Source organism: Nipponia nippon, unplaced genomic scaffold, assembly GCF_047370975.1.
Source record: "Nipponia nippon isolate SJK-2023a ecotype South Korea unplaced genomic scaffold, ASM4737097v1 scaffold_8, whole genome shotgun sequence".
Taxonomy (NCBI): Eukaryota; Metazoa; Chordata; class Aves; order Pelecaniformes; family Threskiornithidae; genus Nipponia; species Nipponia nippon.
This window is the reverse complement of record NW_028262402.1, coordinates 11037566-11056912: the sequence shown is the minus strand read 5'-3', so window position 1 is coordinate 11056912 and position 19347 is coordinate 11037566. Positions and strand designations below refer to the sequence as shown.

At 47.0% G+C, this 19347-nt stretch overlaps 1 protein-coding gene across 1 annotated transcript in view; it reads right to left on the bottom strand.

Annotated features, from left to right (window-relative positions):
* PRDM6 (PR/SET domain 6) overlaps positions 1–18836 on the bottom strand; it is a 78756-nt gene extending 59920 nt beyond the window's left edge. The window contains exons 1-3 of the mRNA XM_087741917.1: positions 18591–18836; positions 17388–17921; positions 7785–8092 (exon numbers count right to left, since the gene is read on the bottom strand). Of these exons, the coding sequence (XP_087598043.1) occupies positions 7785–8092; positions 17388–17913 (834 nt within the window). The 5' untranslated portion in view covers positions 17914–17921; positions 18591–18836. The remainder of the gene's footprint in view (positions 1–7784; positions 8093–17387; positions 17922–18590) is intronic.
* Positions 18837–19347: the final 511 nt, after the last annotated feature.

Genomic DNA, 19347 nt, shown 5'->3' with positions numbered 1-19347 from the left:
GTTTTGTGGTTGGTGGCTAACATTTTGTGGCTTGATTGTATTTGTTTTAATATAGGAAAACTTCTAGAGCATATTTGCTTTGTGACATAATGTCTTTATCATGTCTTGCAGGAATAATTGACCCAAATCAAGTTACTATACACTATATCTATAGGTTAATTAGAACTTTAAGATGCAACAAATAAAACACATTATTGACTTTTAAATCTTCAATCAAATAAATATTTACAGCTGCAATTTGCCAAAATTATTTACCTTTCAATAATGGATCACAAAGAGAATATGCACTACAGACTCAAGTGAATGCCTTGGCCGTCAACAAACAAATTACAAACAGAAAAAAAAAAAAAAGTGTTCCGGCTATCATTGCAGTCTATAAATAGCTGATGTGGTTCTCCTTTAAAGATGTGTGATCTTCTACATTAGCAGACTTTTTCAATGCATAATTGACCTTGAGATGGAGAATAACCTCGTAGTAGAGTGGCTTTTGTTTTAGGGAACAATGAGTATAGATATTAGAGGATGTGCCTGTTGTCAATGATCATTGCTGAAATCTGCTTATACCACACTGGGACAATCAATTTTGTAAATGATTGCAATAATCAAGGAAATTGCCTAATTTATAAATCCTGGCATACAGCATTTTAATGGATTCCCACATTTTAATGCTGATGCTTTCAAAGCCAAATGAATTGTTGTCCAAGCTGTCACTACACAAAATGATAAAAACATTCAGTCTTGTGGGTAACTACATCTCATGGATATTCAGGCCATCAGGTACATAATCACTCATTAGTGAATTCTGTGATAGTTTCCAGTTACAAGCCAATAGCAAAAAGCCACAGTTTCCTAAAGAAAAAGCCTTCTCTGGAACTCAGGACTAAAAATATTTGAGTATTACTGAACCAATACATTAAAAAATTTCCTAGCCTTCTTTGTCCAGGTAAGATAGCATGCTGTTTTACCTTTCTGGTTTTTTCTCTACATAAAAAAGAATAATCTTATTCCTAGAACTAACAGGCAGGTCCAACAACTTTTTGACCATGAATTACATCAGTGCAAGTACCATTTGTATGGAAGAAGAACAAATGCAGGGCTCGGTGCTTGGCTGTTGCTGGTAGGTAATTCTACCTAATCCACTCTCCAACTTGCTCTCCACACTTAAGCCGGTTCCGCAGATGTAGTTATACATGGATTGCTATTCTCAGTTAAACCTTAAGCGATTGATTTCAGCCAATAGTGGGCTGCCAGTACTTTACTTACTGCTCAATCTCACTAACCTGACATTTATGGTGTACTGATTGGCCTCTGTCACTGGTGGTGGTTGTAAATTCACTTTGAAAAGCTTTGTGTTAACAGCCTTCAACCAGGCTCTGAGATGAGTACGGGCAGGCAAGCTGACAATTGCTCGACCTCCTGCCCTTATTACAGTGAGTAAATCAGGCTTTGAGCCATTAGGCTGGAGCCTGAGGCCTACACAAAAAGGATTGACATGACTAAAGGTCAACCTCTGTCACACATGTGTAACAATTTGGATAATGGAATTCTGTAACTTATCTGAAAAAGGTGCCATATGCGTGGAAGAAAAGTATACCCTGGAATGAATTTTCCAGCTTTTATGTTAAGCAGTTACTTAAAAGTCTGCATTTTAAACTCCATGCATGTTTGATGCCATGAAACCTGGGGATCAAAACACATAAAGCAGTGACTGAGACAGTTCTGCAAAATATTGAACATCACCGCCACCCTGAAAAGTGTATGTTGCAGTTTTGGCTTATCAAATCTATAACTAATATATTACTGACATCAGGTAAGCAACACATTTTGGACAGCCATATATCTCATTAAAATACTGCCTTTATTCACCTACTTTGAATCAAAAGCCAATAGAAATAATTCACTGTTAATGGTATCATAAATTAAGAGTAATTTCAAGCTTTACAAACTAGATTTCATCCAACAATGGAAATTGCTTTTACTAACTAATAAAAAAAAAAAAAAAAAGGTCAAGTGTTTCTGTAATATTGGTGATTGGATCACTTTTGAGCAATACAGAAAGGTCGTGGTCAAATAAGGACAGAAATGAGCTTTTCTATTTATTTGTGTTCCATTTCAGTATTTTTGCATATTACATAATAGAATCTCCAAGGTGAGATTATGTGCCATGGAAAAACAGACAGTCCCTGCATGATCTGGCAATTCAGAAAATATTTTTTTTCTGGGAATAGTGTGTGTCCGGATGCGTGCATGTTCCATGCAGTCTACAGAATTATTGTTTTCAGTAACACTGTTGAGATTCTGAGGCTGTATCCAACTCCCCACTGAAGTTTATTCCAAACTTTGCTTCATTAAATAGGAACAGAATCGGTCCCCGTGCCATATTAGATTTATTTTGTTGCGCGTGTGCTTAGGCTTATTTATCTGCTTGTGTAGATATCTCGTGTACATGGAATAAACATACTGAAGACACAGAGATACATGAAGACCAGGCATGAAAAAGTCTTATAAAAATCACAGGTTTCTAAAAGAAACATCAGTATTTAGTTTAGCTTTCTAAGAAGAAAAATTACCAAACGCTTTTATATTTGGGAACGAAGTAACTTTATATTGATGCTAAGTAAGGAATCTATAACTTACAAAAGTTATCTGGGAAAATGTGATACTAAGTGATCCAGAAATACTAATGTTAGCAAGCTGCTTTATAGCGGCTTAACACAATTTTCTTCTAAGGTACATAAATTAAAGAGGCTGTGCTGCTGAATGTGCTCTTACTGAACTTTCAGCTTAGCAAGCTACTGAACACAACATTAGGGATATATGCAGTAGGCTGTGTGTGAACTGAAAATCCATGTAAAAGTAAAAATTATTGTGCTTTCTTAATAGAAAATAAACGTAAGGTTGGTACACCACACAAAATCCTCAGAAAAGGCAAACCAACAACAGAATGGCACCAGCTGTTACTCTGCATAATTTAAGATATAATAGTAATATAAGTAAGGGGTTTTTTCAAGATCGAATTATTTGAATTTCATTAACATGACATATTTGAAACAGAGCTGACAAGCAGTCTAGAGTACTAGATGATGGATTGCTGAGAAACATAATTTTCACTTTAATAGAACTACGGCATGCACATAATTCTATCCCCCAGTGCTTTGCTGTAACAGCGAATATAGTCCAAAACTACAGCCTTGACAATCTGAATACAAATCTATCACCATAACTGGAACGAGTGCTTCATTTGAAAGGTACCGCTTCTCTCTGCATATTAATTTGTACAGAAATGTACAGTACTGCTGCATGGACTCTGGCCAGCACACAACCCAGCAAAATGCCTGTCCTTGGTCCAGATGAAGTCAAAGGCAATGTTTTCTTTTACTTCAGTTGAGGCACTAGAAGTCCAATATGTACCCAAATGGTACTTTATTAAAATGACATGCACGCTTTCTAGCAGTGTCAGTAATCCTGTCCATTTAAGGGGAACATCAGTAACACAGGTTTAGCATTTTGTAATTACTAATGAATGCCCTGCTGTATGTATATTTTGCTCATCCCTGTAAAAAAACCAACATATGAAAAACATTTCTTCCAGCAAAGCAAAACTTAACTTAAGTCAAGTTGAAATAAAGTGAAATAATGTATTTGACATTCTTGGGCTATTCCAAGAAAAAAAAAAAAAACTATTTGACATCTGACAAAAAAAAAAAAAATTAAAAAAAAAAACAAAACACCACAAGAAAGACAGCAAACTCTTTATCAGGCAAATGAAGAAAAGGAAACTGTAAGATTCTATCCTTTGATACGTCTGTCAGTAAAAGATTTTTTTTGTATAAACTGCATTTGCAGGGGAAAATACCATTTGCGATTTAGCTGTTTCCAGAATTCACAGTTTAAAGTTTGGAGCCTGAAAAACTTTGACTACTAAAATGTATAAGTCTTTTAAACTTCTGTATTTTATTCTAATAGAATTTAAGTGCATATCGTATACATTCCTTAAGTCTACTCTTATTAAATTTTGATGTTAAACAGAAAGGGGAAACCATGTGCAACTAGATTAATTTATCTCCGGGGAGTAAGGACACATTAATAATTGAGATAATGTTTTCATACATGTTGGAATATGTGCCTTTTCACTTCTTTATTAGAAAACACATTAGGGGGAGATTATCTCATTCTCATCAGTAAGACCTAATTGCTGAGAAAGTCTCTGTTTTTTTTGCAATAACAAAAGGATTGTTCGCATTACTTCAAAATGAAAAAAAAGAAGAAGAAAAAGATCAGAAATATTATCAAGCAGTGCTGGAATAAATGCCTGTATTACCAAAGACAGTGTTTACTTAATACACCCAGTCCTGTTTTTGTTTTAAACAAATCAGAGTTTATTGTATTTTTATAAAATACAGGCAAACTCTGTATTGAAGTGGGCCAAAGGGGGGAAAAAAAGAACAACTAAAAATGACTAATATTTTTGGCTTTCTGAAGGGCTGATCTTTCTGTAACTTATAAAAAGTTATCTTGGCTGATTGCGAGAGAACTCTATAATTTCCCATGAACACCCATAGGTGTCAAGGCCTGTTGTGAGGTAATGGAACGGTATGTAATTTACTCTGAATCGCTGTACATTATGCTGTATGGATTACATACAAAGCAAACATTGAGTGCATGGTGGGAACACTTGTGCAGACAGACTAAAGCATATTTCCATAGCGTTGCACTATACATCAAATGCAGTGCTTCTGATGTTTCCCACAACAAAGAGAATAAAAAAAGCCGCCAAATCAGTAACTACACTTAAAAGTCCCTGCAATATTCCCTCTATTTATCTGGTGTACACTAAAAACAAAGAACTGTAAATGAAAACAAATATCTATCAACTTTACTTCGCAGTGCTGAGAGAAAATATATTCGAATGCTATTTATGGTACTAAGAAAGAAAAGTTCTCTCTATAAGGTCCACCAAGACCTAATGCCGAATAACTCATCTGTGGACATACTTGTATTTGCAGCTATCTTGAAAAGATTGGTGGAAAAGAATTGACTAGAGTCACAACTTTATAAAGGGACAATGATGAGACATTCCTTTAATGTTCACAGTGATTTAATTCACACTCCTATACCATATAGACTAAAAGAATACAGACTATTCAGTTACATACTTTCAATTGCTTTTATTTATTTTCATAGATCAGCTGTGTAAAATCACACACACTTTCTGATTACTTTCTTTTGCTATACTTTTTGTTTATTAAATGTTAGTTCTCTGATAGATAAAACATACCAAACTGAAAGTCAAAACAAATGAAAAATGGCCAAAACTTTTAGCTAGAGCTTAGGGTATGTGACTCTTTGCTAACAATTTTTGCCATTAACAGAAATAATCTGAGACAACGAGCTGCCCACAATGCCTCCTCCAAAAACTAAATTTAATTATTATTTTTAGGATAATTCACTTAAAATACACACACTCATTTTGCTAGCCAACAGGAAATCAGTGTTGTGTGTGAAGAACAGAAGAGTAAACCCACACAAAGACTCAGCTGACACCCATCGATGGCTGTATGGAATCTGGCACATACATCAGTACTATTTCTTATTTTTACTTAACATCTTTTTCTTCTTTGCTTTTGGCTTTCCCCCCGACAACCTTCCTTCTTTCATTGCTTTAAAAGAATTTTTAAGTTCATCTGAAATTAAACGAAAAAATTCTTGCCTATTTAAAAATGTTATTATCAGTATTTGCAACTTAACTTGCATAAAACCGATTCATAATTTAAAAAAAATTACATTGATAATGCAAATAGGTAAGGATAATGTAAAATTCCCTAACTCCATTTATTTTAGCTAAATTTCAATGTTTCATGTAACACGATGATAAACTTATTTTATTACTTTGTATTCTGGTAATTAGCATAGTCTAAGCCACAAAACCCTTCTTAACCATGAAAATAAAGCCTCCGATACCATATAGAGTGTTCCATAAAAAAATATTTGATTAATAACATATCCCAAAATGCCCTCATTATAATCACTGGGCTTTGGTAAGAACAGATTTAAGTCCAGTTGATTAATATCCGCTATACAAGAGAAATTCCATCCCCACTGAAGGCAGCAACAAACTCCCGATGCCTGCAAGTCACCCAGTTTTACTGAGTACATTTAGGTGTGTTCTGAGACTGATCTTTTACTCTTTAGTGCAAAAATCTCCCTCTTGCCACAATAACTCTTTTGAGTAAATACTTTACGACAAAGACCTCCATGTGTTATTTACTATTTGCTTGCATACAGGAAATGTATAGGAAATGCATAGGAGCTCATACTCATAGAAAAAAGTCACACATATTATGCCAAAGTAGAACATCATGATTAAAAGAGGTAACGATCAGTCCCAAAGACAACCTAAATATTCACAGGTTTTCTGTGAAGAAGTGCTATATACAATATGCTGGCTCCATAACACCAAATACCTTTTTAAAATCCATTCGCTTTTACTGTATACCCACTGAAGACAGCAAAACCACTCTTTGCATCTTCATGGACTCCTTGTCAGGTTTCTAACCAGCAAGCATGTCCCCTTATATTCTGAAGATCCAGATTTGGTCTAGATGACTAAATATCACCCGCTGATCTACAGGCACGTTTCTACTGACTCTCCGTAGCAGTTAGTCTTGAGGTGAGCAGAAGCTGCAGCTACAGAGGACTAAGCAGAACTAAGAAATGACACCTTCCAGCACAAAGCAAAGAAGAAATGGATGGCAAAAGACTAGGTAGACAGCAGCCTGTTTCTGTAAATAAGAAGTACTGACACACACAGGGATCATACGTGTTCCCTATTAGTTATTAGACCTGGGTGTAAAAGGAGCATATACTGTTTTTGCATTCTAAATTAACTTACCGCAAGATGCTGTTGTTAGCATCTGCATACAAACTATACCTAAGCACAAAACTCCAGTGCTTCACTGGAGAAAATGTACGCGGTCACAAACAGCAACGGCCGTGGATGTCCCTGTATGGCCAAAGGAATACAATAGCAGGTTTATGATCTGATCCGCCAAACCACAGTCACTGTCCATTACAAAATAAACAAAACCATCACAGCCTGAATGTTTTTAGACCATTTATCACTGTCACCCTCTCTAAGACGGTGACAAATACAAAAAAAGAACATCTTCAGAGAGCTGACAGTGGCTTTAACACAAAAGCACTGAAAGCATCAGTAGGGGAATGCACGGTCGGTGCAGGACCAGAGTTGAACTAAATTGTGAACAAGCACTAATACCTTCACTGTTCAAATAGCAAGGCTGTAGGATAGGCTCCTGCACTCCTTTCAGCAGCTTTCTTGGACTGTCTGTAGGCCACAGCGATGGTGCGATATGCCATCTCAACCCGTGTGCGTTACTCAGACTAAGATGATGCAGCTGGTACTGTGACCTGAGAGCTCCGTCAGCTCTTGTTACTCAGGTCAAAATGTGAAGAGCACTGTGTGTTGTAACCTTCAGCCTTCTTTGGCCATGTCTTTCTATTCTGCATCACAGCACCTGCAACAATCTGCTCTTCCTGTGCAAACCAGTTGGAGCTCTGAGGTGTACATTGGTTTCCTGGCTACCTATAGTGCAACAAAGCTTTTGCTTGCACTGCCTGCATTTTCAAATCTGCTGGGTTAGCTTACTTAAATTGTGTTGTTTCTTTTTCACAGCTAGCGAACGGTGCTAGTACTACATGCAATTACACTCAATGTCTACTTCAAAACAATCAAATTTGACAAGGAAGTAAAGACGATTACTTACTTCCCAGAGATGCTGAGTGTTCCTGATGGCTCCTGCTTGAACCTTCTCTGGCAAGAGCAGGACTCCCTGGAAAGGCCCAATCCAGGTACCCTGCTGGATCCTCTGTGCCGCACAAATGCCGTAGGCCAGGCCAGGCACTGTGCTGGTGCACAGACACACTTCCCGGGGCAGGTCCCGGAGCCACTCTGGGATCTCAGGTGGAGGGGCTGCTGCGGCAGCACTGCTGGTGCCCACCAGCCGGCGCAGGGAGTGGAGGGGCCCGTGCATAGGGCACTCGCCGTTGCGGTTATCAGCACACATGTCACATCCTGCGAGGCAAAGAGGGAAAAACACCATCAATATGATGCTGCTGGCCACCACTGTGATCACTGCCACGGGCAAGATCCCGCAGATCCCTGTACTTTTCCTACCATTTCATGGCAGCTCAGCACTCATACACACCGTGCCCTTTTGCAGGTTGCTTAGGTTGGTCTTCCTAATCTCACCAAAGCCCTTAATAAGAAATCTCAAAGGCTGAGCAGAAACTCTGCAGACGTTTTGCAAGCCTGGTGTGTTCACAGACCTGCCAATACTCATTTATTTTAACACAGTTTTTTAAGATTCATTTTTTGACTAATATAAATAGCCCATTTAAACCATCCCAGTGTGTTTCAGTGACACATTTTAAAACACAGTCTTAACGCCTCACAAGACCCCCTCATTCGCATTACCATAGCTCAGCCCAAGGGTTTAATTGGAACTGGGTTTAATTCCATCCTTATTTTAAATGGACATTCATTCTACTTTTTACATTAACATGCGTGTGCATGCCTGTCTGTTTAGAAAACAAAATAAATAAACCAGAACCTCATGAATGATGAATCAGAGCATGCATGGACATTTACTTTCTTAGAGCCAAATCTAATCTTTATTTTCAAATTATATAGCAGATATTACTGATTCCTAGCACATGTTTGAGAATTTTTATTGAATGGGAATGCATGTTCTTTGCCTGTTACATGTAGCTGAGGCTAAGAACAAAAACAGCACGTCTGGTTTTGTGAGCAGCTCCCATGAAAAAGACCAGTTTGTAAAAATCTTAATTTCCCTAACTGCTCTTAAAAATGGATGATGTTTCTCTGTTTTGGGAAGATCCTGCTGTGAATTTTCTTTTTTGAGCAAAGAAAATTTTGGTTAAATGTTTCCACCACACACTATTGCACATGCCACGGATGTACAACTTCCAGGAAAATGTTTCATGCTCAGGAAATCCATTTCTCTGGAGGTATGCTGAGTTAACATAACAACAAATCTGTTGAAATAGGTTACCATCTTCTGCACATTTCACTTTTGTAGCACAGTAAAGGTTTTCATATAAATTTATTCCAGAAATACAAAGGAAAAGCAATAACTATGCCATAGTACTCATGCAGCAAGTCCTAGATCTTTCCTCTAATAATTTTATACAACTTACACCCATTCTTATAAAAATAAAGCACAGTATTCACTATAGAAGCTGGAGCTTCTTGGTCAAAGCCACAGATTTAGGCTTGCTAGATTGCCTGTAACCACAGTTTCAATACTCGGGGTGGACTGACTCAGCTGTTCTTCTTTCCAAGGTGGATATACTACGTATTATGTAGGCCTCTTTCCTACAGAGCCTTCAGAGGAAAGCCTTCCTCACTGTTCAGTAAAAGCTGATAAAGGATAATAAAAGCTGCATTTTCAAAATATGGCCTCTATTTGCATTCTCCAATTTTAGACACACTTTCTAAGCACTGTTTCCTGTTATTCTCTTTTAAGTTGTACCATACCAAAATGATACATGCAGCAACATAAAAATATTTGAAAGTTATATGTGGAAGCTAATTTCCCTCGAAATCGTTACACCTTCCAGGAAATGCACACGTCCCTACTCGGTGCTCGCCTGTTCAAGTTCTCTACCTATAACAACAATTACAGATCTTAGCAGAAAGCAAGCAAGCAAGCCCTGAGCTGTGCATTACTCTGATGGGTGCCCCTGAAGAAGAAGGGCTGCCTATGAAACTCGCCCCATGCCACCCCTAACATGTGGTGCAGCGTCAGGGCAGGAAGGCAGGAGGGAAGAGGGTCCCTTGCCGCCACTGCAGCACACCCCAGCAGCGACAGGACAAAGACCCCTGCTGGGGACCGTGCTTACATTGGCAAAAAAAATGTCTTTGGGCTCCAGGGTGAAAACCTTTCCTTAACGGTATAATCCCTGTCGCAAAACGACTCTTCTGCTGGGTTAAGCTGCCACTGCAGAGGGGTTTTGCTCGCTCAGCCACGTCAATTAGAGGTGGCTGGACGATGAGATTTGCAGGACCCCAGGGAAAAGGTTTCTGGCTAGTCCTGAGAGAAGATTATTATGCAGCAGATATTCCTACATCCATTCCCAGGAATGATGAATAAAAGGCAGCGAGTACAACCCGGGGGTTTTTCTGTTGTTGTTTCCACAGCTAGTTTGGAAAGTGAGGTATCACCACAACATCTTTTCTTTCCTCTTCAAAACCAGTCATCAAGAAAACCCGTGGTTTTGGCATATCCAAAGATCTCAGGGGCTGCACTGGAGTTTGGCATTGGAGAACATATAGGAAAGGATCTCAAATAGGGGGGAAAAAAAAAAAAAAAACAACCAGGTTGGCAGGCAAGTACACTTTAAACAAATCCGGCATCTTACCATGCAAATTAGAAAGAAAACATCTGGCAGGAAAACTGAGGGCTTAAAGAGAGGATGTCTACCATGATGTCTACCCAGCACCCAGGGCAGGCCCTTGAATCCAACCTGTTTGCACTGTTTGGCGGTCTTCTAGACGCATAACTCTCCTCCCAACTACCTGATTATTAATGGCTTTCTTGGAGACATCGTGTCTCTGTAGCAATTTACATTAAACATGCTAAGGCATCTTCATGACTCCAGTCAGGCAATTTCAGTGTCTATTTCCTGCATCCCGCCACCAGATATGCATCACTTTTCATGCACACAACTTTTAGTACCTGCCTAGAACAAGGATTTCTTCAGTTTGTCCTGACAATATGTGAGCAGGAGTGTGGATAAAATATTTTATTTCTACCTTTTCAAGGAAAAGAAATTAAGAAGTTGACGAGGAGTATAAATGAACCCTGTGTCACCGTCATTTACCCTTACAGAAAGTCATACACAGTGATGTTTATTTTCCACTATCCAAAAACACTGGTAACGTCTTAACGCTGGGCAGCAGCAGTATCTGATCGCCTGCTGTGCTCCTTTCCCTTTGTCCTGCCAAAGCTGAAAATTTGGAAAATGGGACATCTTCTGGAATTATTTGGGTTTACGGCTTGTTGATGAGAGGGAAGGAGACTGTCTTTTATACTAAGCAGTACTGAATTCTTCTTAGTTGCATGCTTTATACATCTCTCTTTAGTTTTTATGCAATTGTACAAATAAAATTTTTTAAAATCCTCATAAATTTTCTAAGGAGCAGAAACCCTACTAGACCTATTTTACCATGCCTTGAGTAAAAAGTTACCGTGCATCTTTTCCTCTGCCAAGACTAACTTTTGTGTAATGATACATGGAAGGCTTTGACCCAAGCACACGTTCTATAACTTTATACCGCCCGTTTAAAGACAGTCACTGTAAGCAGTGGATTCCTCTGCCTCAGAGGACAAGGGAAGGAAGTCCTTAATATCAGATAGGGGGAAAAAAGGAGAACTTCAAGACTTGCACACTACCCTGCCTCACAGAAAGGATCAACAGCATCTTCTTCATGGATACTTCGAAGTAGGATGTCATACAGTGCACCAACTTGCTTAATAATACATGGAAAAGAAGGGGGGTTTTGAGAGTGCTGTGGTCCACTGACATCACTAGAATCTCCAAACTGGATGGCAAGCACTAAGACCCACATGTGTGTAGGAAGTTCATGTAAAAGGGACGTGGTGGGAAAAGAGTGAGCTATCCAGAGGACTGCTGCACAGGGCAACAAGGAAGGATGTACCGTGCCCTTCCTCCTGTTTTGGCCTCAGAGAGCAGCTGTGTAAGTACAGGCTTCCTCCAAGGACCACTGAAAGTAATACTTCCACTAGTTGTAATAGCATCCTTCAAGCCTCAAATCAAGACAAGAAGAAGCAAGAAATGTAAGAAAATTGAGGGATTTGCTGAAAATGGAAAAAGCAAGGAGGACTGCAGCCAGAGCAAAGTGTCTCCTGATAAAATCAGGAGATGTACAAGGTAAGGTCAGTGGGAATGCTCCATTGCAGGCCCAGATGCAGCCAGACTCTTTGGAAGGAGATCAGCTTCTCACTTTATACCTTCATGCTCTACAGATGGGAGGATTAAGGCAACGAAGAAGCAAGAAAAAAAATTAAACAATTTCCTAGTGGAGCTGTTTGGTACGGCTCTCTTGGGAGGAGCACAATATGTTATCGTTTATTTGCCTCCATAAAAACAAACACAGTGTAATGCCAGCACTATAACTCCATGTGAGTACACTTAAAAGTACTAAACCTCAGTAAAAGGGAAAGGACACCTCATTGCCCCCAAAATACAATTCTAAACACTCTCCAACCTAAATTACACTACTACTGCATATTTTAAAAGAAATCTGAGAGGAGAAAGCTTTTGTCAGTGAAAGGTAGAGTCCAACACAGTGTTTTAACCAGCAAACCAGCTGTAACAATAAATGAAAGAAATACATTTTTGTCTCGGCAATAATATGCTTCAAAGGTGCAGTTATACTGGATACCTGCAGTTTGCTGGTATTAAAGAAGGGTGGCCTCTGACCCTCTGCTTCATAATTCACCACAAGCATGCAGGTATCCGGTGTAAGTGGCCATCATTTCACACGGTATTACTCACTTGCAAGTATAAATCACTGCGGCCGGCCCTGCGTCTCTGGCCGAGCCCGGGTGCCCAGCTAAGAGGGAGGGTGGCCTGGGTGAGATAGTGCCCTTTCGTCTCCTGAGGGCTGGTACGTTTCTAGGGATCACGGGTTCCTCGTGCCTCAGTTGCCTCACCGGTGAGCTGACGTGAACCTCTTTGTGCGAAATTAATCGCAGTTTTTCGCAGACTGCCTGACTTGAGGCAGGCCTTTGGGGGGGAGCGAACACAGACGCACTCTTCCCCTCGGGTTCCTTTTATTTCTTTGCTTATCTGTTCCAAATACTGGCTGCGGAGAGCGGGGCCGAGCCCAGCCTGCTGCCCCAGGGGCCGGATCGCGGCGCGAGGGTGCGGAACGGCCGCCGGAGGGCGGCGAGCCACGGCCGGCACCGGCTCCCGGCTCCCCCCGCCCGGCTCTGCCCGACCCTTCCCCGGGCCCGATCTCCCCCCCCCGAGCTTTTACCCGCTCGCCTCCCCTCCCCACCCCTCGCCTCACCTCTCCGCTCTCCCCCGGCCGGGGCCGAGCCGCCTCCGCGGGGCGGGGGAGGCGAAGCGGAGCCCCCGCTGCGCCCCGCCGGCCGCCCGGGCCGCGCTCCCGCACGGGAGCAGGAGCCGCCGCGGGGTCCGAGCCCCCCGTCGGGGGTCGGGCAGACCCTGCCCCAGCCCCTCCGAGGGAGCCGGTGTGCGAGGGCCCGCCTGGGCGCCCGGGCTGGGCCGGGGGACCGGGCGGGGGGGGGCGCGTCCCGCTCTGGGAGCGGCTTTCGGGCTCTTTTTTGCGAGGCGGGTGGGGGAGGCGGGTTTGGTTTTGCCTGCCTTCGATTGAAGGTATGAATGAATTAAATTTCCGTGTCAGGTATGAGAAGGGTAGGAGAATATTGTGTGTAGATAAACCTTGCCACCCCCTGCCCCTGAGAGACCCCCATATACAATGTAGAGATGATGAATAGGCTCTGGGAGAGGAGATCGAAGTTCAGTCCGCACCGGCTCCACTCTCTCCTACAAAACTATAGGGCAATTAATTGTGGCTTGTCCCCTCATCCTTCATCTCCTGGTGGCACATATCGATGGAGATTACTGCTGATGGACCATTTTATCACCCTAAATAAACAGTCACCACCTTCTCTAACCTCAATCTAATATATGGCTATCTGCTATGTTTAAGGGTGCCGGGTAACTAATGATGTAAAATAGCTAAATCATACAGGTTAGCAGCAGCCTAGAGAAAAAAAAAAAAAATCCAAATATTCCCCGCACCGATCCACTTCACAGCACGTTATATATACACTGTCTCCCCGTAAATTGAATGGGAAGAGGCGTGCAAACTGCTTGCTTGCGTGACACTTCAGTTTTACACAGCGTATTTATTACAGTGGCAGGTTGGCGCGTTCTGGTGAAGGTAGAGGAGTCGCAGACTTCTCGTTGCGAAAGCCTCTCCCCAGAAGCGAGGAGCAAGCCCAGACGGGAGAGAGCCGGCCTCGCACCCCCCAAATTCACCCTAGGAGATCTCCTCCTCGCCGCCCCGCCCCCAGCGCGCAGGAATACCCCCGTCAGTCCAGATTCAGAGCTGGGAAGAAAACGGTCCCCAGCCGCCTGCCACATTATCGGGGTTTTAACATAATCCCTTTTACTTCCCCGGGAGTAAAGACTGCAGGGCCCTAATTAGGGTTTTGTTTCTTGGTTGCTGTTATTTTTTTTCCCCCTAACTAAACCCTTTTCAATTAAAAACAATTACGTACAGACACTTAACCCACAGCTCCTTGGCGGCCCTCGCCCCCCCTCCCTCGCCCAGGACCGTGCCATATTCACTGATATTTGACGGCCAAGGCGCGTGTCTATGGGGAAACCGCCGCCCATCCGTCTTCCCACGGCGGCCGCCCGGCGCCGGGCCGGGCCGGGCCGGGCCGGGCGGTGGGGAGCGGGGAGCCGGGAGCCGGGAGCCGGGCCGGGCGGGGCGGCGGGCAGCCGGGATCGCCGCCACCCTCCCGCTTTCCCGGCGCGGAGGCAGCGACGCCGCCGCCCCCGCGGGAGCCGCCCGCCCGCCTCCCCGCTGCCCCGCCGCGCTGGGGCGGCCGCCGGGAGAGCGGCCGAAGGCACCGGCGACGTCTGCGGGAGCCTCCCCCGAACGGGTGCGCGCAGCGGGGAGATCCCGCTGGGGGAGCGGGGGGGGAGGCGCTTTGCCCCGGAGAAGAAGGGGATGCTCGGGGGCGGGGTGGCACTTGGGAAAGAAGGGGCAAAGGGGCACCGGCTTGGTCGGCGAAGGGGGTACATCTAAAATTCAAACCCGAGCAGCAGCCCGCAGGCAGGGCCCTGCCGCCAGCCCCGACGCGGCGGGCTGCAGCCGGGCAGGGCGGAGGCGGCGGCCCTGCGCCCTGGGCGAGGAGGGGATCGGGCCCGCGGGCGGGCGCCTGCGCCAGGCCGGGAGAGCCCCCGCCGCACAACGCCCGCTCCCCCGCCTCGGAGCCTCGGCGGTGCTGTCCGGAGCGAGCGGCGCACCGAGCCAGGACAACTCGAACTGAAGTCGGTCTCTCCTCACCTCACCCACAACCCCGGCCCCCGCTCCCTCGAACGGGCACCCCCGGTGCAGCGCGGGGAGCGAGGGACGGAGCCAAAGCGGCTGAGCATCCCGCCTGCCCACGGACTCGCTGCGTGACCCCCGCGGCAGCCGGGGCGCCGCGCAGGGCCAGCCGGGCCGGTGCCCCGCCGCCTGCCCGCCTGCGCCTCTGCCCGGGGCAGGGAGCCGAGTGCGTGGCACGGCACGGACCGCCGTTCCCGTGCTCCGTCCTCACTTACAATTCGCTTTTTTCCTTTATTTTTTAAGAACGAGTTGCCCAAAGCAAACGCACCTGGTCCCAGAAGGCTGAAAACTCGGGTTAAAAGTTTTGCTCAGAGACAACTAATAACCGCTGGAGCGAGAGCCGCCTGCTAAACAAGTTCAATGGTAAGACTTTTTAGATCTCGCTGCAGAAAAGAAGGGAGAGACCGTGCTGGCAGCACCCTGCCCCGTCCTTCAGACGGCAAGGGCTGCCCCGTCCCAGCCGGACGCGGTTCACAAGCGCCCTTTCTGCAGTCGACCCCTTTTCTTTCTCGAATACACCTTTAATATCGCGATTAGGAAGAAACTACACAGGCTTCGCCTGCGACTCTGCGGCGTGCTTTTATTTCCCTCACTCCTTAAAAATGCTCCCCCCAAATCGCTTTTTTATCTTCCTTTCTCTTTTTAAAACCTTTATCTTGCAGATTTACAGAGCTGCTCCGAGAAGTAAAACATGTATTGTCTGAACGGTTCGCTTGGAGATTAAAAGTGCATTTCAGATTCCATTAAGTGCATGTAATTTATGAGATCACGTTTTCTGCACCCGAGAATAGAAAATACACTAACACGTTTCACTACAGGGTAAAACTAAGCATGAGGAAGTCGCTCAAAACAAAGTTGGTACCCAATATGGAAAGATTTGCACAGTTGAGAAGAGGGGGAAATCCCCACCAAACTCAGAGTCAACTTTCCTCTTGCTCTTTAAGATGTACGCACAATGACGAAGACTATGCTAGCATTCACGCAGTTTAATTAATACACAACAGAGCTTCATGAAAACTTTCAAAACAAACTCCGCATCTGAAATGAAATTAAACGAATATGCGTTTTGCTTGGACATGTGCTTATGGATCGCTGGTGTGGTATATCGTTTGTGTGTCCAACAGCTTTCCTTAAACAGATATTTCGGGGGGGGCAGGACAACAAAAATAAATAATTTTAAGAAACCTGAGGATAAGAGAAGGTGTTTGAAGCAATAGAAAAAAGTGCACATGCTGAAGCCATGTTCCAGTGTTTTAACAGGGAGAGATCCCTGTGCTCTGAATGTTACTAATAAACCTGATTAATTTAGTTCATCTAGTTATTTTAACCCCGTGAATTTCCTCGGTTGTATGGTAGCTACAGATACAGGAATAACACACAGGCAGAACCGATTTCTAAAATCACGAACCTCTAGTCGATACGGATGTTTAATAATAGGGGCGGCCCCCCCCCAAAAAAAAAACAACTTTGTAATTGGCAACAGCAGTATTAAACGTTTTCTAACCACCAAGTGCTAAATGAATTCTGACACTCAGGCAGACGATCTTTTTCATCTAGAAAACCAGCTTTTCTTATTAAATGACCATGTCATGCTTTTCGGTAGGGGTGAAAACTAAAACCAGCGAGGTGTTAAGGAGGTCTGAAAGGAAAACGATACTCCGAGATAAGAGGGAGGAAAACTTTGTCCTAGTCCATCTGACGAAAACTGCAATTTTTCCCCTGCCCTGCTCGGAGGAGTAATTGATTTCTGGATACTCCGCGAAGCCCGGGCTTTCCAGGCAGGAACGGAGTGATACAAGCAAGGCGAGAAAGGACCGGTTTTACAGCAAGTTACTCTGAACCGTTTCTGAACCGATTTTCCCAAGCAGCCCTCCGAGAGGAATCTATCCCCACAGCAGCCTTCCCGGCGAAGTGTGCCTTCCAGGGAAGGACCTGGGTCTCAGACAAGAAAAGCCATTACCGAGGGGTTACCGCCCGCCTCCCGAAAGCACTGGGAACAACGCAAAAGCAGCTCAAGGGAGGGAAGGGCAGGGCGGAGGATGTTCCTCATGGAGAGAGCGGAGCGGGCACGGACGGCGGTCCCCCGGCTGGGAGCGCCCTAGGCTGGCCCGCTGCGGGGAGCGGCGGAGGACGGGGACCCGGGGACTGCGAGAAGGGGCACGGTACGTACGGTTGTTGGGGTCACTGGTGTGCTGGTTCAAGGGGATGATGTCCATGCGCTGCTGCCCGTACAGGTAGTAGTCCAGCTCCTCGGCCGTGCAGCGGAACCGAGCGGCCGCCCGCTCGCCGCACTGGCTGCCGCCGCTGCCGGCCCCGCACAAGTCCTTGCCCTGCAGGGGAGCGGGCGCTCCCCCGGCCGGGGGCTCGGAGCTCTGCAGCGGTCCGAAGACCGGGAGCTGGGTCACCGGCAGGGATGTCAGGCCGGCCAGGGAAGCGGCCGCCGCGGCGACGCAGGAGGAGGTGGAGGAGGAAGACGGAGTGGACGAGGAAGAGGAGGAGGAGGCGGAGGAGAGGGAGGCCGGGCGCGGGCGGAGGCTGTCAGCCGGAGGCTCGGCTCTCTCGGGCGGCTGGAGCTGGGCGAGGGCCCCGCTGCTCTTGAGCTGGCCGCTCTGCGGGAAAAGCTGCTGCCAGTGCTGCAGATAGGCGGGATCCACCTTCAGGAACGCGGATCCGCCGGGGTCGCCGGGCTTCAGCATCGTGCTGCCTGCGGAGCGGAGAGGAAGGGGACAGCAGACGTGAGACTCCCGCCCCGCCCCGGCCGGGCCGCGCCGACCCCGCGGCGCCCTCCACGCTCGGACGCGCCGGCCCACGCGTGGGCTCCCAGCGCCGGCTTCTCGGGGCCGGCGGCGGGACCGTCCCCGCCCCGCTTCCCTGCCCGCCCCAGGGTCGGCAGGAGAAAACCTCGGCCGGCAGAGCCCCGGGGCGGACAGGCGAGGAGCGCGGCAGCCGGGGCGGCAAGGCTTTCCCCCGCCGCCGCCCCCGGGCCGCGGGCAGGACGAGAGCGGCGGCGGGAGCCCCCCACGCCCGCGGCCGGGGAGCTGGCCGCCCCCAAAGGCAGCAGCTCAGCCCGTCCCCGGCGCGGGCGATGTCTTTCCCTTTCATCCCGTCCCTCTCTCCGCGGGAGCAAACGACTCTCAAAGTTGACAAGGAGGAGGAGGAGGAAAGTTCAGCCCCACGCACCCACGCGCGAGTCTTTTCTCTCCAGCCGCTCCCGCTCCCCGCGCCAGCATTTACAGGGGGAGGACGCGGCCCGGCAGTGCGCTACCGTCGGTGACGGTGCCCCGCCGCGGCCCCGGCCGGGCCGACGGTGCCGGGGGAGGCGGAGGGGCCGGAGTCGCCCCCCGCCGGGTGCCCCGGTCCGCAGCTGCCTTACCTGAGCGGGCTGCGCCGGAGCAGTTGCTGCGCGGTCGGCGTGCGGAGCTGCGGGCAACCCCGGGAGGCTTCGAGGCGGAGGAGGGTGGAGAGGAGAGACTTCTCCGGTCTTTGCCCACGGGGAAGCAGGGTGACCCTCCTCCCGGTGCCGGGGACCGGCGGGCCGGCTAGCTCCGAGCCGCCGGGCTCCCTCTGCCGTGGCTGCGCATCGCAGTCGCGGCCGGGCGCGCTGCTGGGCTCTGGCAGGCTCCGGGCTGGACACGTGGGTTTTACGACAGCGCAAAATACAAGTGTGTGTGGTGTGTGCGGGAGGGAGGGGAGGGAGCGGGAAGTTACCAGCGAGCCTGAACGCAGAGCCCTTTTTTTGGCAACTTCCCCCACTTTGTTCCTTGCTCAACTTTTAAAGGTGTCCCTTTCTTTCCTTCCCTCCTCCGTCCCTCCTTCCCTCCCTCCCTCTCCCCCCCGTCTCTCCATCCCTCCCTCCCTCCCTCCCCCCCACCCCCTCACCCCGGTCCGGGAGCACGGCGCCCCGGGAAGAGCTGGGCTTTTATCCCGGCGGAAGGGGAACCACGGCCCGGCGCAGCCCCCGGCAGGATCCCGCCGCTGCGCCGTCCCCAGCCCCGCGGGGGTCTCCGGCCCCGCTCCGGCCCGAGCCAGCCGGCGCCCCGCACCCGGCCAGGCTGCCGGCAGCCGCGGCCCCGCTCCGCTTGCCTTTTGCCCCTCTGGGGCTAGGGTGGATTTTAGAGACCCTCCTGGCC